Source organism: Aotus nancymaae, unplaced genomic scaffold, assembly GCF_030222135.1.
Source record: "Aotus nancymaae isolate 86718 unplaced genomic scaffold, 86718_ANA_hifiasm-v0.15.2.pri h1tg000015l_1, whole genome shotgun sequence".
NCBI classification, from domain to species: Eukaryota; Metazoa; Chordata; class Mammalia; order Primates; family Aotidae; genus Aotus; species Aotus nancymaae.
In genome coordinates, this window is record NW_026988427.1 from 3,384,004 (window position 1) to 3,408,704 (window position 24,701).

Consider the following 24,701-nt stretch of genomic DNA (forward strand, 5'->3'; position numbering starts at 1 on the left):
CTGGGATTACATGCACGAGCCACCGTGCCCGGCCTCATTTACTATTTTGAAAATCCTAGGGCCCTTAAGAATCATGCTAAGCTGGATGGGGTGGCGCACGCCTGTAATCCCAGCACTTTTGGAGGCTGAGGAGGGTGGATCACGAGGTCAGGAGTTTGAGACCATCCTGGCCAATATGGTGAAACCCTGTCTCTACTAAAAATACAAAAATTAGCTGGGCATGGTGGCATGTGCCTATAGTCCCAGCTACTCAGGAGGCTGAGGCATAAGAATTGCTTGAACCTGGGAGGCAGAGGTTACAGTGAGCGGAGATCACGACACTGCATTCCAGCCTGGGCAACAGAGCAAGACCCTGTCTTTAAAAATAAAAATAAAGGGCCGGGCGCGGTGGCTCACGCCTGTAATCCCAGCACTTTGGGAGGCCGAGGCGGGTGGATCACGAGGTCAAGAGATCGAGACCATCCTGGTCAACATGGTGAAACCCCATCTCTACTAAAAATACAAAAAATTAGCTGGGCATGGTGGCGCGTGCCTGTAATCCCAGCTACTCAGGAGGCTGAGGCGGGAGAATTGCCTGAACCCAGGAGGCAGAGGTTGCGGTGAGCCGAGATCGCGCCATTGCACTCCAGCCTGGGTAACAAGAGCGAAACTCCATCTCAAAAAATAAATAAATAAATAAATAAAAAATAAATAAAAAAAAAAATAAAAATAAAAAGAGTCGTGCTAAATCTACTCTGCCTGTGCTCTGAAAAGAAGCCACAAAGCCTGGGTGACAGCACATCTGTGTATAGCATAGTTTACTGAATATTAGGGACTGGCTTTATTGCAGTATTTGCTTTATTGTGGTGATACGGAACCAAATCCATGTTATTTCCGAGGTACATTTGTGCCTCAGGTGACTGCCTCACCTGCTCAGCTGGCCAGGAGCCCTGGCTTCCACAGGCAGCTGTCCAAGCCCCTGGGATGCCCTGAATGTCATGCCCACCATGGTAAAGTCTGGAATCTGGGCTCTGAGACCCTTAGAGAGGCTGCTTACACACTGCTCCCAGTTGGAGACTGGGAACAGCCTGGACTGGTGTTCCTGTCCTGGGGACGTCCAGCCTCCTTGTCTTCTTCCTTCCTTGAGGGTGTCTAGGTCAGAGTGTCCCGGCCTCCTGGTATCGCTCCACAGAGGGAGGCATGGGCTGTTCTTTGACACCCAGATGCCTCTCTCCAGAGCAGCCCGAGAGATGTGCCTCAGGACCACCCACCTCCTTCTACCCTCCCCTTCCTCTTCCAACAGGGGGAGAAGGAGGAGGCAGAGAGGGTGGAGCATATCAGACATGATGTCTGTGCCTACCCACCCAGCACCCACTCGCCCTTCTGGGAACAGCATCTCAAATTCCCCTGGGCCACCAGCCCTTCCTTCTTCCCTGCTGTTTCTCGGCCAGGGTTGCTAAGCCGGGAGGATGTAAAGGAAGCTGCCTGAGGTCACATGGTGAGGGCCTGCCTTGAGCCACAGCAACACAGAGGAAAACAGAGTTCAGAAGATGGAGAAGTGTCTCCTCATGGAGCAGCTTGGGCACACAAATCCAGGCTCACCAGCTCCCGAGCTCTTCAGCCGTAACCCTCTGTCACCAAGGTGAGGTTGAGCTGGAGCCTTGATCTCTTGCAACCAAGAAACCCCTGATTCTCCAAGATGCCCCTGCCCCAACCCAGCACATACTCACCTCTTTCTTCATCAGTTTGAGCTGCTCCTGGAATCTGGCGTAGTCCCGATCCTGCTCCAGGCGGATCCGCTTGGCCTCCTCCCGGCGGCGCACGGCATGATCTTGCTCCATCTTCTCCACTTGCTGCTTTTGCTGACGCTCCAGGTTCTCTAATTCTGTGTCAAAGAACTTCTTCTTGGCCTAAAAAGAGCAGAAATTCCAAGAAATTCAGCAAAGTCACTTTATACCTGGGAGAGATATGGGGAGTGTAACAGGGAGAACTCAGAGCTTGTGCTCAGACCTAGGTTTGAATCCCAGCTCCACCACCTCCTTGCTGTGTGACCTGTGGCAAGCTACTTAACCTGAGTCTCCGTTTCCTCATCGGCAAAAGGGAGACCAGACCATGTGTTGTTGCGTGGTGCTCAGTAAAGGTTATTTTCCCTCTGGAGATCCTCCTGTGGGACTCAGGATCACTGAGACCTTCATGGGATTCTGTGTTAACAAGTCACTTCCTAACAAGATTGGGAAACCCCAGGAATTGGGCAATTGATGTGAATTACTCTTCAGGACCCAATCATTCCCGCTATGTAACTTCCACTGAGAGAACACATGGAGGCAAGAAGCCCTCCAGGGTCCCATCTTTTCTCGCACTCACATTGATTTCCTGTTCAAAACGTTTGTGCATTTGCTCCAGTTGCAGCTCATGCTTGTTACTCAGCTGGGTCTGGTTCCGATGCTCTTCTTTCTGGAGCAGCCGAAGCTCTCTGAGTTCCTGGCGCCTGAAAGGTTAAAGGATGTAGATATTTCACAGTAAGAAAGTGGCCTCAGAGGTCAAATACTCACAGCTTGGAACACTGAGGGCTGCATCATGGAGCAAAATCACACAAGTCTTGGGCACAGGCATGACTTGAACTCAGGCTTCATTTGATATTTATGGACAGACAAAACCTTAATAATCTTAATATATAAAGAGTGCTTACAAATCAACAAAATGATGACTATCCTAACCAAAAAAGTGGCAAATAACAAGGACGTGTAAAAGATAAAAAAAAAAAAATTAGAGTCACCTATATAGATATAAAATGCAAATTAAAAAGAAACTACAATTTCATGATATAGAAAACATGATGCAGAAAATTTGATATAGAAACTACATTTTCATGATGTAGAAAATTTGATGGTAGAAATCGGTACATTTCTGGAGGACAATTTGGTAATAAGTTTATGTCTTTTGACATAGTAGTTTCACTTCTGGATACTGATTTTAAAGAAATATTTACAGATGCACAAGACCATTGAATAAGAATATACAGCCGGGCACGGTGGCCCACACCTGTAATCCCAGCACTTTCGGAGGCTGAGGTGGGTGGATCACTTGAGGTCAGGAGTTCGAGACCAGCCTGGCCAACATGGAGAAACCCCATCTCACCTAAAAATACAAAAATTAGCCAGACATGGTGGCACGTGCCTGTAATCCCAGCTACTCAGGAGGCTGAGGCAGGAGAATCGCTTGAACCCAGGAGGTGGAGGTTGCAGTGAGCTGAGATTATGCCATTGCACTCCAGCCTGGGCTACAAGAGGGAAACTCCATCTCAACAACAACAACAACAACAACAACAACAAAGAATATTCAGTTATTTATAATCAATGTTATTTTTTTTTTTTTTTTTTTTTTTTTTTTTTTTTTGAGACGGAGTTTCGCTCGTTACCCAGGCTGGAGTGCAATGGCGCTATCTCGGCTCACCGCAACCTCCGCCTCCCGGATTCAGGCAATTCTCCTGCCTCAGCCTCCTGAGTAGCTGGGATTACAGGCACGTGCCACCATACCCAGCTAATTTTTTGTATTTTTAGTAGAGACGGGGTTTCACCATGTTGACCAGGATGGTCTCGATCTCTTGACCTCGTGATCCACCCGCCTCGGCCTCCCAAAGTGCTAGGATTACAGGCTTGAGCCACCGCGCCCGGCCTCAATGTTATTTATAAGAGTAAAAAATCGGAAGCAAATGTCCATCAATATAGGTATATGTAAATAAAGTGTATCAATATATCAATATGATAGAAGTCTATACAACCTTGAAAAAATCAAGTTTCAGAAAATGTTTAATTACATGAGGAAACATCTATTAAAAATAATAGTTCTTTATGAACAGATATGGAATAATCTCCAGGTAAAAAAAGCAAGATATTAAAGAATAGGCCTGTTTTGCTACCTTTTCTGGGAGATAAAAGGACAACAATAGGTCTATGTACACACACGTATTTATTTCTTACTTTTCCGGTATCTCCGGAAGGATTAAATCAAAACATTAACACAGGAAAGGGAACTGGATTTCTAATAGGAAAATGAGGGAGATTTTTCACTGTTAATCTTTTTTTCTTTTTGAATTCTGAACCATGACCTTATACAGGTTGAGTATCCTTTACTGAAAAAGCTTGAGACCAGAAGTGTTCTGGGTTTCAGATTTTTTTAGATTTTTTTTTTTATTCTATTATCATTTGTTTTATTTTTCATTTAGGGTTAATTCATTCATAATGCTTTTATTCATGGCTGGAGGTGTTGTTTTCCAGATCAATAACCAATTATGTTAGTAGCATAATTAAATAAACAATTTTCTCTCCCACTGAACTAAAATGCCATCTTTATCATGTATTAAATTTGAATATATACTCAGATTTTTTTGACTTTCTGGTCTTCTGATCTGTACACTTATTTATAAGCTAAAATCCACAGTTCAAAAATTATTATATTAGCTTTGTAGAAAGTTTTAATAGGCCGGGCGCGGTGGCTCAAGCCTGTAATCCCAGCACTTTGGGAGGCCGAGGCGGGTGGATCACGAGGTCGAGAGATCGAGACCATCCTGGTCAACATTGTGAAACCCCGTCTCTATTAATACAAAAAAAATTAGCTGGGCACGGTGGCGCGTGCCTGTAATCCCAGCTACTCAGGAGGCTGAGGCAGGAGAATTGCCTGAACCCAGGAGGCGGAGGTTGCGGTGAGCCGAGATCGCGCCATTGCACTCCAGCCTGGGTAACAAGAGCGAGACCCCGTCTCAAAAAAAAAAAAAAAAAAAAAAAAAAAGAAAGTTTTAATAGCTGGCAAGGGAATCCTACATCACTGTCTTTTCACAATTAACTATTTTTGTTGTGTCAGCTCTAAAACATTTAGAATTTCTCCAATATAAATGCTAAATATGTTTTTATAGCCCCAGGAAAACACCACTGATATTCATTAATTTAAGGTACATATTTATTTAAAAATCACTGACATTTATGATGATTAATTCTTCCCATTCAAGGACACACTGTGTCTCACAATTAGTTGAAATATGGTTTTTATGCCCTGTAACAAAATGCTATGGCTTTCTTCATGGAGGTCTCATAATTTCTGGCTAGTTTTATCAATTAATTTTTCTAGGTAAATAATATAATGGCTATAAAGCACTTAACCCAAAAATCCAGTGTATAGTAACTATTACAAATGTTAGGTATTAAAATTATTGTTGTTATTTTTATTATTAACTTTACTTATTCTCATTAAGTAAAATCATAGAAAAGATAAAGCTGAAAAAGCTCTCTGCTGGTTAACTCGCATGGATCCTCGATATTGTAAAAATGTCATTTCTCTCCAAAATCAATCTGTAGAACCAATACAATTCCAATAAAAGTTCCAGGAGATTGTATGTGTGTGTGTAAATTCACAAGTTGCTTGTAAAATTTGTAGAGAAACTCAAAGAACCAAAAATAAGCTAATCTTGAAGGAAAATAAGAGGATTTACACTAGAGGATATTGAGACTTCTTTTGAAGCTCAATGATTAAGACAATGTGGTATTTGGAGTAAGTTTAGACAAATGACCAATAGAACAGAATAGTCTAGAGGTCCACACACATGCTCAATTTATGACAAAAGTGACATTTAAGTCATAGCAATGGGAAGGTAGGATCTTTTCAATAAATAGTGTTGGGTCAATTAGAAATCTATGTTTATGTTAATTTCTATAAACATTTTACACTAAAATCAGTTCCAGATGGATTATAAGTCAAAATATAAAAGGTAAAACAAGAAAACATGTAAAAGACAATATAGGAGAATGCCTTCATGACCTTGGGATGGACAAAGATTTCTTTCACAGAATACAGAGAAAAGGAAGAAGAAGAAAGTAAAACACTGGCTGGGCGTGGTGGCTCACGCCTGTAATCCCAGCACTTTGGGAGGCTAAGGTGGGTGGATCGCTTGAGTTCAGGAGTTCAAGACTAGTCTGGTCAACTTGGTGAAACAGTCTCTACTAGAAATACAAAAATTAGCCAGGCACGGTGGTGGGCAACTGCAATCTCAGCTACTCAGGAGGCTGAGGGCGGAGAATAGCTTGAACTCAGCAGGTGGAGGTTATAGTGAGCTGAGATCACACCACTGTACTCCAGCCTGGGTGACAGAACAAGACTCCTTGTCGAGCTTCCCACGGTTCATCTACCGACCACAGGAAGGGGGCGCACATGTCACTCTCTCCTCTCCAATTCGGCTACAACTCTGAGTTCGATCTTCACTGCAAACGACACCACCTGGTTGTTGGTCCCTAAGGTGTTCAGCCTGCGGAAGGGGGCTCAGCAACTCCATAGGCTTCTGTTTCCATCCACGAACGCCAGGACTCTCACACACTGCGGGCACGCGTGACAGGGCAGCAGCAGGGAGCCCTCTCCGACGTCCCTTCTCTGAGCCCAGCAGGCCGAGCCCGCAACCCGCCAGCTCGATTTTTTTAGATCTTTAGAATATTATACTTACTGAACAAGCATTCCTAATCTGAAAATCTGAAGTCCAAAATGTTCCAATGAGAATTTCATGTCAGTGCTCAAAAAGTTGCAGAGTTTGGAGCATTTTGGATTTTGGATTTTTTGATTTGGGATGTTCAACTTTTATTACACGCTAAAAATATATATAATAAAAATTTGACCTGGGCCAGGCATGGTGACTCATGCCTGTAATTCCAGCACTTTGGGAGGCCAAGTGGGGAACATCACTTGAGCTCAGGAGTTCGAGACCAGCCTGGGCAACATAGCGAGATCTTGTCTCTGCCAAAAATAAAAAGTTAGCCAGGGGTGGTGGTGTATGCCTGTGGTCCCAGCTACTTAAAGGCTGAGGTGGGAAGATTGCTTGAGCCCAGGAGGTCCAGGCTGCAGTTAGCTGTGACTGTGCCACTGCACTCTAGCCTGGGCTACAGAGCAAGATCCTGTCTTAAAAAAAGAAAAAAAAACTGACCTAAGCCACATGCCATAATTTTATATATATTGTCACTGTGTGTATGTGTGTACTCACAGAAAAAATATTGGCAGGATAAGCCCCAAATATTAACCATGTTTCTTAATGAGCAAATCCATTAAAAATTGCTATGTAGGCCAGGCATGGTGGCAAACACCTATAATCCCAGCACTTTGGGAGGCCAGGGTGGGCGGATCATTTGAGGTCAGGAGTTCAAAACCAACCTGGCCAACATGGTGAAACCCCATCTCTACTAAAAACACAAAAATTAGCTGGGCATGGTAGTGTGCACCTGTAATCCCAGCTACTCAGGAGGCTGAGGCAGGAGAATGGCTTGAGCCCGGGAGGCGAAGGTTGCAATGAGCAGAGATTGCGCCACTACACTCCAGCCTGGGAGACAGAGTAGAATCCATCTCAAAAAAAAAAAAAAAAAAAAGAAAGAAAGAAAAAATTTCTATGTATTATTTATATAATCAGAGAAAAAGAAAAAATTTAAACTGCTACAGAAAGAACTTGGGCCTCCTGACTGAACTGGTGTTGCGGTCCATGAGACCTGTGTCCTAGTCCAGGGCGGCACCATGGTGATTCCCGTGAGGCCACGCTCTGACCCCAGTGGCCTTCCTCATGGCTCGGAGGAGCCATAACTGCTCACAGAGCAGCACAAGCAGGGGCTGGGCAGTGCAGTGAGGCCAAGCACATTCTCTGGGGTCAGAGCACCCCTGTCTGAATCTAGGCTCCATCAACTTTCCAGCTGGGTGCCCTCTCAGTCTGTCAGTCATCCTTGTGGGCCTCATTCCCTCCTCTGCAAAATGAGGCTAACAATCTTTACCTCTTGGGTCCTTTAAGGGATAACTGAGATGACACAGGTAAAGTGTCCACGTGGCAGGCACATGACCAGCCCTCTGTAAGTGGCAACTGCTCAAATTCTAACAAGGAGGAAGAGGCAATGGCTGCCCTGCCTCTGCGAAAAGCCTGAGGCGCCTTCCACAGCCATAGAGGGAAGACTGTCTGAGCCTCTGCTTTTCTGGAAAGTGAGAAGAGAGGAGACAATTTTTTTTTTTTTGAGACAGTCTTGCTCTGTCGCCAGGCGCCAGGCTGGAGTACAGTGGCGCAATCTTGTCTCACTGCAATCTCCGCCTCCTGGGTTCAAGCAATTCTCCTGCCTCAGCCTCCCTAGTAGCTGGGACTACAGGCACACGCCACCACACACAGCTAATTTTTGTATTTTTTAGTAGAGACGGGGTTTCCCATGTTGGCCAGGATGGTCTCGATCTCTTGACCTCGTGATCTGCCTTGCTTGGCCTCCCAAAGTGCTGGGATTACAGGTGTGAGCCACTGCGCCTGGCCGAGAGGAGGCAGTTTTTGAGGGTGTTAACGAAGAAATGGAAATCCCAACTCAAGAGAAACTAAGGTTTAGAGAAGAATTGACAAAAAGCATAAAAGGAGTATAGAAAAAAGGCAGGCAGCCAGGCTCTAGCACCTCCCTGGCCCACCTGCGCTCTCAGAAAGAAAGGCAGGCAAAGGGAAGGCTTATGCTCAAGAGGGAAGGAACAGCAGAAGCGGTTTTAGGGAAGGACAGGAGGATCTCTGCCCGGAAGCCTCGTCATCATTCTGGGAATGTGATAAACGCCAGTCACATGGTTCAAAACCCTAGGTGTGACTCAACTCTCCACAAATGCTGGGGGTCAGGTATGACCAGGGGCCTGGGCCAGCAGGGAATGATCAGGGCCTTCCTCACCCCTGTGGTCTGGTGGCCTAGCCTGGTTTACAGGTGCTCAGACCTCCAGACCACGGCAGGCAAATGAGAAAATCCTGGTTCCTGTCCAGCACCTCTTCACCTCCTCGAGGTCTCATCTTTTGACCCTGAGTAGCATGCAGCTGCTCTGCTTAGGAGGAGGGTGGGGACCCACAGCCAAGGCCAGAGAGCATCGCTTCTCCATGGGCTGTGGCCAATCTAGAATTTTAACCCTAGGAACTTCAACTGCCCAGAGGGGAGGTGATGGAAACCCAGCTCCTGAGATTGAAGCTCAGAGTCCAGGGTACCTCTCAGGTGACCATTAAAACAGAAAGTGGTGTCATCTTCCAAAGTAACCTGTGCCCTAGCCTCCCCAACCCACATAGATGGTGTGTGTGTGTGTGTGTGTGTGTGTGTGTGTGTGTGAGTGCATGTGCAGACCCCACACTAGTGAAAAGTCTGTCTTTCCTCCTACTGTCTCCTAGGGGGAGAAATGATCCAGAACATCTAAAACTACTTTTATTTGGTTTTGGCATGTTTGTTTGTTTATTTATTTTTTTTTTATTTATTTATTTATTTTTTTTTTTTTTTTGAGTCGGAGTTTCGCTCTCGTTACCCAGGCTGGAGTGCAATGGCGCGATCTCGGCTCACCGCAACCTCCGCCTCCTGGGTTCAGGCAATTCTCCTGCCTCAGCCTCCTGAGTAGCTGGGATTACAGGCACGCGCCACTGTGCCCAGCTAATTTTTTGTATTTTTAGTAGAGACGGGGTTTCACCATGTTGACCAGGATGGTCTCGATCCCTTGACCTCGTGATCCACCCGCCTCGGCCTCCCAAAGTGCTGGGATTACAGGCTTGAGCCACCGCGCCCGGCCTGTTTGTTTATTTATTTATTTATTTGACAGAGTCTCACTCTGTCGCCCAGGCTGGAGTGCAGTGGCGCAATATTGGCTCCCTGCAACCTCCGCCTCCTGGGTTCAAGTGATTCTCCCCTCTCAGCCTCCTGAGTAGATGGGACTACAGGTGCCCACCACCACACCACGCAGGGTTAATTTTTGTATTTTTAGTAGAGACTGGGTTTTGTCACGTTGGCCGGGCCTGTCTCGGGTGATCCACCCACCTAGACCTTGCAAAGTGCTGGGATTACAGGTGTAAGCCACTGCACCCTGCCTATGCTTTTATTTTTTACGATTTATTTTCATTTATTTTTGAGAGACAAGGTCTTTGTTGCCCAGGCTGGAGTGTAGTGGTATGATCACAGCTCCCTGCAGCCTCGAACTCCTAGGCTAAAATGATCCTCCCACCTCAGCCTCCCGAATAGCTGGGACTAGGCATGTGCCCAGCTAATTTTAAAATTTTTTGTAGAGACATTATGTTGCCCAGGATGGTCTCGAACTCCTGGCCTCAAGCGATCCACTCCTTTTAGCCTCCCAAAATACTGAAATTACAGGTGTGTGCCGCTGTGCCCAGCTGCATGTTTAAGCTTTTTAAAAATATATGAATATTAAAAATTTTAATTCACATGTATAAAAATATGTGATTGATGTTCTAGAAATGTTCTCCACACTAATCATGAATACCCTACAAAGGCCTGGCCCCAAAAGAACTCCAAGGCTCCATGTCCTCTCTAAGCGCTAAGCTCCCCCAGCCCCGGCCAGCTACACGGTCCAGCGAAACCTGAAGGAATTCTTACACAGACAGACCCAGTTAGAATCTCAGCTTTACCCTTGCCCAACTGGAAGACTCAGGCAAGTGACTTACTTGCTCAGAAATACTGTTTCCTCATTTGTTTACAAAATGTGGAAATAGGGTCTCCCGAAGGAGGGCTGTAAGTGGAGGGTAAGCAGCTGAAAAGTATAAAGATGGATCCTAGCAAACAGCTTTGCCTCACACCTTCCTCCCTGTTCCAATTCTTCACCAGCTCACTGGTTTTGCCTCCAAAATCTAGGTCAAATCTGACCATGTTTTTCCCTCTTCCCAGCCACTGCCCCAGCCTGAGCCCAGAGCCTGGCCATCCTAGTCAAGATCTCCCTGTCTCCCTCCACCAGTCCCTTAAACAAGCTGAGGAGTTATTCCTCAGGGCCTCAGCAACTGCAGCTTCCCTGGACTCCCCCAGCTCTGCTCCCCTCATCCTTCAGACCTGGCTCAGGGGCTTCCTTTGGAGCAGCTGCCTCCACTCCAGGCACTCACCATCATGTCACTTGTTACTTCTTTCATGGCATGTACCACAATCAGGGATTATCTTGTGTACTGTGTGTTGGCCCATTAGGTGTAAGTTCTACCAGGGCAATGGCCTTATCTATTTGGGTCACCACGTTATCGCCAACCTGGCGGGTTGGTGGACACATGGAATACAGATGGATGGATAGATAGATGGATGGATGCTTAGGATGGGTAGATGAATGGGTAGATGGGTGGGTGGGTGGATGGATGACTGGGTGGATGATTGGGTGGACAGATGGAAAGACAGATAGGGAGTAGGTGAATGGATGGATGGGTAGATAAATGAATGGAAGAATAGATGGATGGATGAGTAATTAGGTGAATAGATAAACAGATGGATAATTAGGCAGATGGAGAGAATGATAGAATGGTGAGTGGGTAGATGGATGGGTGGATGATTAGGTGGATAGATGGAAGGGTGAGTGGGTAGATGAATGAGTGGATGAGTGGGTGGGTGGATGAATGGATGGATGCATGAATGGATGGATGAATGGGTGAATGGATGGATGAATGGGTGGATAGATGGATAGGCAGAGAGGTAAGTAGGTGGATGGATGAGTGGATAAATGAATGGAAGGATGAATGATTAAGTGGATGGGTAGATGAATGGGTGGACAGTTAGATGGATGGAAAGGTGAGTGGGTAGATGGGTGGTTGGGTGGAGGAGTAAGTAGGTGGAAGGGTGGGTAGATGGATGGGCAGATAGATGAATAGGTAGATAGGCAAGTAGGTGGATAGATGGGTGAATAAATGAATGGATGGGTGGATAGATAGATGAGTGACTGGGTAGATGGAGGAGTGCAGGATCTCAGGCAAAATGAGTTTCCTTTTTCTCCTTGATTCCCCCACTTCATGCTGTAGACAGACAGCCCTCTCACCAAAAGGGCCAATGCCCACTCCTCTTACCATAACCCCACCCTGTTACCACCACTGGTGACCCTTTCCAGGCTTGCCTGAGAAATCTCATCTCCTCATCTTTCTTCTCATCTTCGCTGATGATCTTGGAGGTGGTGATGCTCACCTCCACACCATCCACCACAAATTTGCGTGTCCGCTTGAGGGTTTTGTTGTGTAGCTTCAGGTCCTGGCCAGAGAAAACCATTAGGTAAGTCTCAGCACTTCAGCAAAGGACTCGTGGCTGTTGCAGCAGGTGAGGCCACAGCTCTGCTGGGCCCACAGCTTCAGCCCCACCCAGAGAGAGGTGGCCGTCCATCGTCCCTCTTGCCTCAACTTAACCTAAAAGCCCTTGCCTTTCCCTGATCTCAACCTTCAGACCCTGGGCTGAGGGCTCCCCTACCTTGCTGCCAGCACCTCTCATGTATCCAGGACATGGTGTCAGAAACAGCTGCATTCTAACCCTCACTATATCACTTACTGGCTCTGTGCCTCTGGGCCAGCCTCTTGTCCTGTCTGAGCCTCAGCTTCCTCACCTGTCCCGGGAGGATAATAACACTACTTGCCTCCCAGGGAGGTTGTGAAGATTCAATGAGAGAACACATGCGGGGCACACAGAGCAGCGCCACTCCCGGTGCGTGTTCCATGCTTAGCATTTCTTTCTGACAGTTCTAACTGCAGACTATACCCAACCCTCACGCATGGTGCCAAAATCCAAAGGAGCCCGAAAACCAAAGGCTGTTTTCATAACTGGTTTGGCAGCCAAAGCTGACCTCGCCTGAACTCCCCACCTGCTGGGAGCCACTGTGAGATTATGCATAATCTTGATGTTTTACTGTGAGAAATCACACATGTCACAAGCGATTGTGCAGGGTGCCACCCAGAATACTGGAGGTGTTAGTGTGTTATAATACGTGGTACCCTCTGGAAGTTCTCAGCTCTGATTCTGAAGCTGTTCCCTAATCCTCCTGCTCTGCCCACTGCCTCTGGCCTCTTGGCTGGTTGCAAAGGCTCTTTTTGGTGAAGCCCAGTCCTGCCTTCCTAACACCGGGCCTCCCATCTCTGAAAGAGGAGTGAGGAGCCAGCGTGGCAGGTCTCTGAGCCCTCGAAATCTATGCTGAGCTCCACTCCTGCTGAGTTGAGAGGGGCAGACGGTTCTTGTTCCCTGAGGTCTAGGCCCCTGTCTCTTGCCTGTGGCATCTTGTCCAGGGGCTCTGGACAGCATCATCATGGATCTAGCATGCCCAACTCTCATCTCTAAGCTCAAATGCCAGGACCCAGTCAGGATGGGGCTGACCAGCGGTGAGAAGTGGAGGCTGGCAGGAGACAGAGCAGACGGTAAGAAAGGACATCCACAGCCACAGCCTTCTGCTGAGAACTGTTCCTGGTCATGGGGTCTCCTAGTCACGCCCGTGGGTGCTGGCACAGCGGGGGGGTCTCATCACAACAGCCTGAGGTCCCTGACGCATTGCAGTCAACCAGGAACATTCTCCACAGCCTGGTGAAGAGCTAGGGAACCCATGCTCTAGGAGGGTCTGTGTTACTAAACAAACAGACAAACAAAAACGCCTTTTTTCGTTTGTTTGTTCACTTAGTGTCTTTAGGAAGAGAAGGGGCAGGATGCCTGTCCTAAGAGAGACACTGCTCATAGGTGACAGCTGCTGTCCATGCTTGTCACGGTGACCTGTTGGAACGGTGCTTCCTTTCCCTGCCTGAAGCTGATTGGCCGTTGTGGCTCCTGTCACTCCCTTTTGCTTAGCAAAAGTCTCTACTGCATGTTTTTCACCAAGTAAATTTGGGAAGGAAAAACAAAATCATACAGTATTTTCCCTAAAATCAGCCTTGGGTAGAGAGTCAGGTGACCAGTGGTGAGTTAGGTAACACCCGGGGTTTACTGGGGAGGCAGGGAAAGGAGGCAGCCCCTTCCCGCTGCCTAAGGAGATGGAGGCCATGGCTCCCACTGGGAAAGTTCAGAGCTCGGAGCCTGGGGTCTGACCACCTTCCCGCTCCTACCAAGCCCTGGGCTAGCTCCTCACTTCACTGAGCCTCCATCTGCTGATCTGTAAACTGAGAGGACGAAGCCCCTCTGTTCTTTTTTACAGCACTTGTACAGGGTTCGCCTCACGCCCAGGCCTCTAGTGCGGTGGAGGCGTCATTCCCAGCACTGCCCAACTCCAGAAAGGCCCCGGAGGCAGGGAAGGCAGCCCTGAGCCCGTTGCCTTTAGTTGGATTTACCAGTTATCAGCTGGGTCTCGTGGCTGATCCCCAGATGAGAGATCTTCATTTGCAGCAAAGGCCTAGAATTCTCTCTCCCAAATTTTTCCGGGGCCTTTTACCAAGCTTTGACGTTCCTAAATCCCAAACCAAACCATCTGCTTGATGTTCCTAAATCCCATACTGAACCCAGATATTTTGGAGATTAAACTATAAGTCAAACCAAAAATTCCCCAACGAACTGCTTAAAACACAAGGAAGCCCAAATGCTTTTGAAACCGGAGTGGAGCCACAGAACATCCTGCAATGCCCTCGCTGCAAGCCCGTGGTGGGAGAGGCGGCATTACCTTGATGGACAGAGAGCCCGTCTCTTTGTTCAGGGACAGGTCGGCGGAGAGATTGGTACCGAAGTCCATGCTCTCAGAGGTGCAGAGGCTGCTGCAGTCCGAGTCTCCCTTGGAAGGGCCTGGAGCTGCCTGGGCAGAGGGCTCCAGGCTGCCATTGGTCAGCTTCTCCCCACCCAAGGTCTCCAGGGCGCTGCTGTTGGGTCGGCTCTGGCTGGCTTTTTGGGATCTGTTGGCTGCTGGGCTGAGGTCCCCACCCTGCTCAGCAACTTGCTTCTCCTGGGCTACCTGAATTCTGGCGTCCATTGACATGGGTCGGGACTTCCTCAGGGGCACAGGCACTGCCAGGCCGTTCTCATTTTCAGGGGCCACGTCTGGGGGACTGGTGGTTTGGAGGGATCCGTCCCCAGAGGGCTGGCTGCAGGGCCCATTCACACTGTCCTGAGGCTGGCTGGGTGCCAGCGGGGTGGAAGATGACTCCTCGAGAGGCTTGTCAGTGTTGAGTCTCAGCGGACTCACCTCAGAGGAGTTCTGAGTATGGTTCTCCAGGGTCTAGAAAAAAAAAAAAAGATAGTCAAGGCCATGCTGCTGTACGTTCAAGGAAAGAGTCACAGATGCAGTGGGGTGAGAAAGTCAGACACCCCCAAGATGAAGTGGGCCAGGGCCAAGAGAGGAGAGCACACATCTCCCTAGCCAGAGTCTTCACCACCCCCTACTGCCTAACCATAATAAAATCACTACTTATTTTGAGGCACGGCAATCTCCTCACTGTCTCTAATCTTAGCTGAATTTAATAGCTGTTATTTCTCCTAGGACGCAGCTGTGGCCAGCTGGCCAGCTCATGGCCTATGGGGAGGGGTCAGTGGCCACTCCATTCCAGCTAATTGCGACAACATGGGAAAATGGCTCCCCTGTGGCCAAACCGTCCCACATTTTAAATTTTAATTTGTTATTTTATTTATTTATTTGAGGCAGGGTCTTGCTCTGTCACCCAGGCTGGAGTATAGTGGCATCATCTTGGATCAATGCGACCTGTTTCCTGGGCTCCCACCTGGGAGTGATCCTCTCACCTCAGCCTCCCAAGTAGTCTCCTGAGTAGTTGGGACTACAGGTGCATGCCACCACACCCAGCTAATTTTTGCATTTTTTAGTAGAGACACGGTTTCAGTATGTCACCCAGGCTGGTCTCAAGCTCCTGGACTCAAGTGATCTGCCCGTCTCGGCCTCCCAAAGTGCTGGGATTACAGGCGTGAGCCACTGCGCCTGGCCACATCAAGTTCATCTTAAGAATTTCAACGATTGTTCACGCAATAAATGTTCTGGTTAAAAAATAAAATCTCCAATTTGGTGAATAAAGTGAGTATCCATGTAGCCACTCTCCAGGCCAAGCTGGGACACTGTTGTGACCCAGAGGCTATCCCCTGCCGCCCCGTCCTTGCCGGTGGCAATCCTCTCCTGCCTCTTGACGGAGTCACTGTCCTGTGGTCTCTAAGTGCTACAGGTGAGCTGTGCCTGCTTATCAACTTGCTATGAATGGATTCACACTAGAAGCATTCCTTCGGGTCTTGTCAGCCACTGGTTTTTAACCTCAAATATGGCAGCTGGTGGAAGCAACTCCAGTCTACCTTCTAGTCGACACCCAGAGTGATGGCTCAAAAACTCAGATCTGATTCTGCCACCTCCACACCAATACCCAGTCCCTGCTTGAAGCCCTTCCGGGCTCCCACTGCCCTCAGGACAATGATCAGCCTCCTGCAGACCGTGAGGCTGGTGTGAGAACTTTCTGCCTTCTCCTGGAGCCAGGCCCCACTGAGGTTCTCCTACTCCACATCCACAGCTGGCCCTGCCACCTATCCGCCCAGCCAGCCACTTCACTGCATCGACCTCAGTTTTCCTGTCCATAAAACAGAGCTTGGTTACCCTGTTGTCAGCCGTAAGGGGGCCCAGCAACCGCCACGGGCTCCACGCATGGTTGCGGTGGCTATGATGATTCTACTTGCCCCCTCGGGACGTTCCTTCTTCACCCTGGTGAGGGTCTGCACCAGCCTCAGGATCCGCCCAGGACTGAATTAAATTTGAGAAAGCCGCAGTGCCGACCACAGCATGAGGATGTAGGCCAGCTCCATCCCCCGATGGGTAAGTCCAGCCCCTGCTTCTCTAGGCACGGGGAACCATCTGAAGAGGCCTCCCCCAGCAGCGAGACCAGGGATTACAGAGCAACAGCTCAGGCCAGACTCCAGCCCACAGACACGTTTTCCTTGGCTCAGAGGGCTTTTGCAAATTTAAATTAGCTTAAATTTCAATCTAAATCCAGCAAGCACTGAAGCGGCAAAAGGGTTCCAAATGTGCCCAGACATGGGTCTCCTTGGCACAGAAGGCAGCTAGAGGGGGACCAGGGTGTTGCCTGTGGCCATATGCAGCCCCACGTATTTATCCCAAAGTGAGCTAAAAACAGTCTCATTTTGTATGCGAGCCATGACAGAAACAAAGGCCAGGAAGCCATGAATCAGTTACCAACTTTTAAAAATGGGGAGATTTCATGTGAAAATCTAGACCCCTGGTATTTCCTGAAAACTCACAGGATCCAGATCTGGCCAACACCCGCTGCTGCCTCACCCCAGCCCATGTGCCATCTTACATAACCTGCAGCGTGGGTGTCTGCAACCTCTAGGCTGGGAAGAAATTCCCTGAGCCAGAGCCCCGGCCTCCCCTGCCCCTCCCACACCAGCAGGGCCAGTGAGATCCCATCCTCCCAGCCCCTGCCAAGCCCCACGCTCCCCAGCCTTACAGAGGCGGCCTCCACGGTGTCCTCCTCTTCCCCCTCATCCCGGCCGTCTTCAATCTCCTCCATCACCTCAGCCTTGGCCTCAGCCACCAGCTCCCGCAGAGCCTTGTTACTGGTGACGCTGCTGACGAAGGGGTGCTGAGGGGGCAAGATGCACCTAGATTAGAACCACTTTGGGGTCAAAGGTGGGGTGGAAGAGGCTGGGGGAGCTCACCCCCCAGGGCAGAGAAGGCCAGCCTCACTCCTGAGCAAAACGTGCACATGAACTTGGAGACCCAGAGACAACCGAGAAAGTCCCAAGTATGTTGGAAAGAGGGCAGATCCCAGCTCTGTCTCTCACCAGCTGTGTGACCTTGAGCATGTCACTTAACCTCTCTGAGCCACAGGTTCCTTATTTCCAAAGTGGACACAATAATGATGAACTCACAGGGAGGCCATGTGGATTAAATGAGATCATGTGTTTGAAAATGCTTAGCCCAAAGCAGGAGCTCAAGCCATGTTTGGAAGGGAGGGTGTCTAATTTCCTTTTTAAAAGGTTTTAACATGTAGTTTTACAAAATATGCTACATACATTTTGTTGAGGAGTAACATTCCTACAGTGAATTTCACAGGTTGTAAAGCTCAATGATCTTTTTTTTTTTTTTTTTTTTTGAGACAGAGTTTTGCTCTTGTTGCCTGGTCTGGAGTACAATGGCAAGATCTCGGCTCACTGCAACCTCTGCCTCCCAGGTTCAAGCGATTCTCCTGGAGCCTCAGCTTCCCAAATAGCTGGGGTTACAGATGTGTGCCACCACACCCCACTAATTTTTTGTATTTTTAGTAGAGACAGGGTTTCACCATGTTGGCAGGCTGGTCTCGAACTCCTGACCTTAAGTGATCCACCTGCCTCAGCCTCCCAAAGTGCTGGGATTACAGGTGTGAGTCACTGCGCCCAACCTCAATGACTTTTTACATATATATGCACCCAGTGTAACTGCCACCCAGCTCAAGATACAGAACATTTCCATCACCAGGGAAGGTTCCCATCTCCCTTGGCAGGCAACCCCACTCCCACGCTGCCAGCCTCGGGAGCCTGCTCCTCAGCTTCCTAGGAACAGAGCATCGAGTGTGCAGTCTTTCGCGTTGGCTTCTGTTACTCAGCGTCGTGACTGTGAGATTCACCTACATTGTAGCGTATTTCGGTAAACTGTTCCCATTTTATTTCTGTGCAGGGTCCCACTGTGTGAATATGGCACAGTTTGTTTAATCATCCTGCTGCTGCCGGACATCTGGGCTGTTTCCCATTTTTGGCAACTATGAATAAAGCTGCTAGAGACATCCTCATATATGTCTTTGAATGGACATATGTGTTTGGTTTTAAGAAAGGAAATACAAGATCTTGAGGCAGAGTGGTATATGTTCTATTCTAGGTTTTCAGGGAAATGTCAGAGTCTTTAAAAGTGAATGTTCTTTTGAGGACCTTGCAAAACACCAAAGCAAAAGGTCTTAGTGATATGAAGTCAGCGTGAGGTATCCTGGGTCAAGGCACCCGGGTGTAGCCAGGGATGTGGGATTCCTCAACCCACCACACTCTCTCAGGGCCACTGGGAAAGGAATGATGGGGTGGGGTGGGGGCATCATGAAGTTAGAATTTGCTCATTTACGATTTACAGGAAAGCTCTGATGAAATTCACTGTTTTGGCCAGGCGAGGTGGTTCACACCTGTAATCCTAGCACTTTGGGAGGCCAAGGCAGGTGGATCACGAGGTCAGAAGTTCTTAGACTAGCCTGTCCAATATGGTGAAACCCCATCTCTACTAAAAAATACAAAATTTAGCCAAGCGTGCATGGTGCATGCCTGTAGTCCCAGCTACTTGGGAGGCTGAGGCAGGAGAATCACTTGAACCCAGGAGGTGGAGGTTGCAGCGAGCCAAGATCACACCACTGCACTCCAAACTGGCGACAGAGTGAGACTTCATCTCAAAAAAAAAAAAAAAAAAAAGCCAGGCACGGTGGCTCACACCTGTAATCCCAGCACTTTGGGAGGCTGAGGCGGGTGGAGGGTGGATCACGAGGTCAGGAGTTCAAGACCAACCTGGTCAACATGGTGAAAACTTATCTCTTAAAAAAAAAAAAAAGAAAGAAATTCACTGTTTTTTACTCTTGGGGAAGAAGTATCAACAAGGTTGCTGGGGAAGCATTTAAATGACTAAAAGATAAATTTGTAGCACCTAAAAAACACATTCAAAACATATATGTTCACCACAAATCATTCTTATTGTTTGTTCATTTAAAACAGTTCATTTATGGAAGTCCATCAGGCAACACCCTCTTCAACTCTTACTTTGTACAACCTGAAAGCAATAAACCTCACTTCTTTTAGAGAGAGAGTCCTATCATTCCAATGTTCCCAAGGCCATCTGACTTCCTCTAGTTAGTCCAAACTAACAAAGAGTTGAAAAGAACATTATTTTTATTTCTTTCCCACTTCCCCGTTCACCCGAGGATTCATTCCGCAGCCCATACTGAGGCCAGTGGTGTGCCAGGTGTGGAAACAGATCAGGCGAAGTCTCTGCCCTTTGGGGCTTCCAGATGAGTAAGAGGGAGTTGATATGCAATCAAACAATAAACAAGAGAATTCCAGATCTTGTATAGCTGAGGGTGGCGGAGACTAAAGTCTGTAGGCAGAGGGGCCTCATTCAAGGTCAAATTCATCCTGAGACCCAAGGAATGTGAAGGGGTTCCCCAGGGAAAGATCTGGGCACAGAGAATTCCAGGCAGAGGGAGCAGCTGATACAAAAGCCCTGAGACTGGAGTGAGCTTGCTGGGCGGTGGGAGCCACAAGACAGGCTGGATGTTGGGACACACATGGTGAGAGAAAGCATGGGCTATGTGTGCAGGTGAGCCACTGAGACTGTCTTCACAAGCCACCAACAGGCTGCAGCGCAGCAGTGATATTCACTACCACCCTTTAAATATGTCATTCTGGCTGCTCTGTACTTTTAAGAGGTCTTGAGTGGAGCATTAAGGGTTTACTAATCATGGGAGGCAAAGTAGCACAGGAGTTAAGAGTGCTGGCTATAGACTCTAGAACAAAGGCACCTGGTAAAATCCAGCTTCCACCAACTTGGGCAAGTCACTTAACCTCGAGCCTCAGCTTACTCATCTATATACTAGGAATAGCTGTTATAAGCATTATGGTTAATGCTTAGATATGGCAGCCATCATCATCGTCACCACCACCATCATCACTTTCACCACCATCACAACTATAATAGCACCATCATTGCCATCACCATCATTACCATAACCATTACCACCATCATCATCATCACCATCATCCCCATCACCACCATCATCACCTTCACCACCATCACCACCATCATTGCCATCATCATCATCACTGTGACCTTTACCATCACCACCATCATCATCACCATGGTCCCCATCACTACCATCACCATCATTACCACATCACCCCATCACCATCATCACCATCACCATCATCACTTTCACTACCATCACAACTATAATAGCACCATCATTGCCATCACCATCATTACCATAAACATTACCACCATCATCACCATAACCATTACCACCATCATCATCATCACCATCATCCCCATCACCACCATCATTGCCATCATCATCATCACTGTGACCTTTACCATCACCACCATCATCATCACCATGGCCCCCATCACTACCATCACCATCATTACCACATCACCCCATCACCATCATCACCATCACCATCATCACTATCACCATCAACATGACCATCATCACCATCACTACCACCATCACCCCATCATCATCATCACCATTACCCCAATCACCACTATTATCACCATCACCATGACCATGACCGTTACCATCACCACCATTCTCCCCCATCAGTGGCAGGAACAGCAGCACAACCAGCAAAGCCTGTTTTGGCCAAGTGCAGTGGCTCACACCTGCAATCCCAGCACTTTGGGAGGCCAAGGCAGGTGGATCACCTGAGGTCAGTTCAAGATCAGCCTGGCCAACATGGTGAAATCCCATCTCTACTAAAAATAACAAATATTAGCCGGGCGTGGTGGTGTGTGCCTGTAATCTCAGCTACTTGGGAGGCTGAGGCAGGAGAATCGCTTGAACCCCGGAGGCAGAGGTTGTAGTGAGCCAAGATCGTGCCACTGCAGTCCAGCCTGGGTGACAGAGGGAGATGGTCTCAAAAAAAACAACAAAAGAAAAGCCGTTTTGCACTCCTAGCCACTCCTATTCCCTCCCACATGCCCCCAGAGCACAGCTTTTTGGAACCAAAGGTGAGAACCAAGATCCCAAAGGTTTGTAAGCTCCGCATTGCACAATCTAACACAGGTGAACTTGGGAAAAACGCCACAGGACGCTTCACTGCAGTGGCTGAAGCAGATGTGGCAGAAATGAACGCAGGCGCAGCTTCTGGAAACACCAGGTTTTCATCGGGACACCCCATGTATTGATCAAATCAGTGGCTTTTCAGCACGGCCAGGAACACTGCTTTCTCGAAGCAGAATCATCTGCTCCACTGCCTCCCCTGACCACCCCAGTGGCCTTAGGAGGAGGAAGGGGGGCCACAGGGAAGAAAGCCTGTGATAGGCGGGTGAGCAGGGCAGCTCTGCTGGGCGCCAGAGCAAGCAAGCCTGGCAGACAGGGCCACCAACCTGTAGCTGATTAGACCCAAACATTGTTTTACAGACTTCTCCGGGACACAAAACACAGACCACCTCCGCCACGGCATTAGCTCCTCTGGCTCCAGAGATGTGTTTAGAGGCCCATTAGAGAGGCAACGGCCAGGCTATGCTGCAAGGAAGAATGCTAGCCTGCACCAGGTAGACTGGTCTGGACACACGTGTCCCCAGTGGAAGGCTAGATCACAGAGGAATGTGACCACCCAGTCCTCCAGTAGGAGGTACGGCTGTTCAGTGCCATCTTTGCTGAGACAGGCCAAGGTTGGCAAGTGTCATACAGCTTGCCAGCTGGCACCTGCCCTCTACCCAGGGCCTCCCCTGCAATCTAAACTGACATCCTTTCCAAGAACTCAAGCCTACTTTTCCTCTACGTGCTTAGAAACCATCAGCCAGAGGGGTCCTATACTCCAAGATGGGCTTTAAAGAACGTCGAATAGGCCAGGCACGGAGGCTCACACCTGTAATCCCAGTACTTTGGGAGCCCGAGACGGGTGGATCACTTGAGGTCAGGAGTTCGAGACCACTCTAGCCAACATGGTGAAAACCTGTCTCTACTAAAAATACAAAACTTAGCCGGGAAGCTGAGGCAGGAGAATCACTTGAACCCGGGGGTGTGGAGGTTGCAGTGAGCCGAGATCGTGTCACTGCACTCCAGCCTGGCAACAGAGCAAGACTCCGTCTCCAAAAAAAAAAAAAAAGTCAATGTATTTACCAAATATTTGCTGAGGGCTCTCTATGAAGCAGGCACTATTCCTGGGACCTATCCATGAACGAAACAAAGGCTGCTGTCCTCAGGGAGCTGACATGCCAGGCTTGCAGCAAACCTAATAAGCAGGCGAGTTCTATCCTGAGTGCCATGTGCCATGGAAGAAGAAAGAAGCAGAGCAGGGAAATGGAAACTGGGAATGTGGGGAGTGTAGTGGGTTTGCAGTTTCACGTGGGTGGTTGAGGAGGCCTCACTGCAAGGCTGACATTTGAGTAATGGCTTGAAGAGGGAGAGTCAGTCACAGAGGGATCTGGAGGAAGGGCATTCCAGCCAGCGTGGACAGCCAGTGCAAAGGCCCTGAGGCAGGAACATGCCCACTGTGTCTGAAGCACAGCAAGGGGGCTGGGCAGGCTGAGCACAGTGAGGCTGGAGTGAGGGAGCGAAAGGGGTGAGGGAGTCAGAAGGTGGGAGGGCGAATCACACAGCACTGTAAGGGGCCCTGAGACTCTGGGTTTTCCCTGGAGTGAAATGGGAGCCACTGGGGAGCTCTGGCAGGCAGGGAGGACATGAGCTGGCTCCTACTGAGAAGGTTCCCTCTGGCTGCTGTGCTCAGCCCAGACCCAGCTGAGAGGACAGAAGACCAGCGAGGAGGCAGCAGCCCGAGTGAGAGGCAGTGGTGGCAACGGAGGGGCAGAAAACGGTCGAAGTCTAGGCATATGCTGAGGGCAGGGACAGCGGGATTTCCTGATAGGTGGGCTAGGAAGTGTGGGAGAAGGAGGAGCAAGTTGCCTGCATGGTTTGGTGCCTGAGACACTGGAAGGGTGGAGCTGCCATCGGCTGGATGGGAAAGCCAGCAGTGGAGCATGTCTGCAAAAAGATTCCAGTGCTCAGCATCCAGTGTGAGATGCCCACTGGACACCCGGGGAGTCAACAGCTGGACGCGGGCCGAGGCATGAGCTAGGAGTGCTGCACGCTGGGTGTGTGGAGACGGAGGGAAGGACCCCTGTACTCTCACACCAATGCGCTGGGGCAAAGGGGGGCGAGCAAACACAATGGAGAAGGAGTGGCTGAGACCAAAGGCGTGTGGAGGCCTGGCAGTCGAGTGCCGACAGGAGGAGGAGGAGATCGGCTGGGCTGGTGCTGTTGACGGGGCCAGTGAGACAAACACTGAGGTTGACCATGGCACAGAAATCGCAGACGACCTTGATAAGAGCAGCTGTGATAGAGTGGATGGGTTTCAGAGCAAATTCTGCCAGTATCTACTCAGCATCGAATATGTGACAGCTGTGGTGTTAAAAATGTTACATACAAAACGGCATTCACTCACACAGTTCTGTGCAGCCAGCACTCTCTACATCTTACAGATGAGGAAATTGAGGCACAGAGTGAGAATCATACAGCTTCCGGGGCTGGGGAGGGGCGGGTCTGAGTTCAGAGGCTGGTTACTCACCACAACTTGGTCCTGGCCCAAAGAATGTCTGCAGGAGTCAATGAATGAATCACAAACCAATGGGGCCATGATTCAGTCTGCCCGGGGCAGGACACAGGGAGACATGAGGGCCAGGAGCTTCTTGGAAGCAGGTAGACACCCTGAAGGCTGACAGCGCTGGAGTGGGGGCTGGGAAGCCAAGATCCGGGCCCACCTTTGTTACTCAAAGCCATGCGACCTTGGGCCAGTCACCTCCCCGCTCTAATCCTGGTATCCTCGCCTGAGGGGGTAAACCACGCCCACCCTCTCTCAGAAAGTGGAAAAGGCGCATGGGCACAGCCAGCAGCAGCGCAGGCGTGAAAGGTGCTTTATTCATCTCCAGAGATCACTCCTTTCTTCTGCAACCCTTTCTGTTGGACGCTAAGGATCCTCTGGCAGGATATTTTTTCCAAGTGTGGAACGGAAATTCCTGGCTCAGGCTGCAGCTCCGGAGCTGCCATGTGGGGATGGGGGACAGCTGGTCTCTCCGTGGAATGTCCCGGAGGCCGGATGTATCAGGGCAGGAGGTGCCTCTTACAGGAAACAATTGGCCCCAAGCGGCTTGGACAGCGACAGCAGCCCCACTCCACCCCACCCACTTCAGGGAGCCCAGCCCACTCCCCAGGATACCCAGAAAATGAGGCCTTTGGCCACTCTAGAAATTTGCTTTTGAATACATTATAGAAATGTAAAATGAAC

General features: G+C 49.0%; 1 protein-coding gene across 1 annotated transcript in view; it reads right to left on the reverse strand.

The window, feature by feature from the left end:
• The window catches only part of STK10 (serine/threonine kinase 10), a 149,131-nt gene that overhangs the window by 33,585 nt on the left and 90,845 nt on the right, over positions 1-24,701 (reverse strand). Inside the window, exons 8-12 of the mRNA XM_064376557.1 lie at positions 17,138-17,272; positions 14,353-14,901; positions 11,851-11,981; positions 2,344-2,467; positions 1,710-1,889 (exon numbers count right to left, since the gene is read on the reverse strand). Coding sequence (XP_064232627.1) covers positions 1,710-1,889; positions 2,344-2,467; positions 11,851-11,981; positions 14,353-14,901; positions 17,138-17,272 — 1,119 coding nt within the window. The remainder of the gene's footprint in view (positions 1-1,709; positions 1,890-2,343; positions 2,468-11,850; positions 11,982-14,352; positions 14,902-17,137; positions 17,273-24,701) is intronic.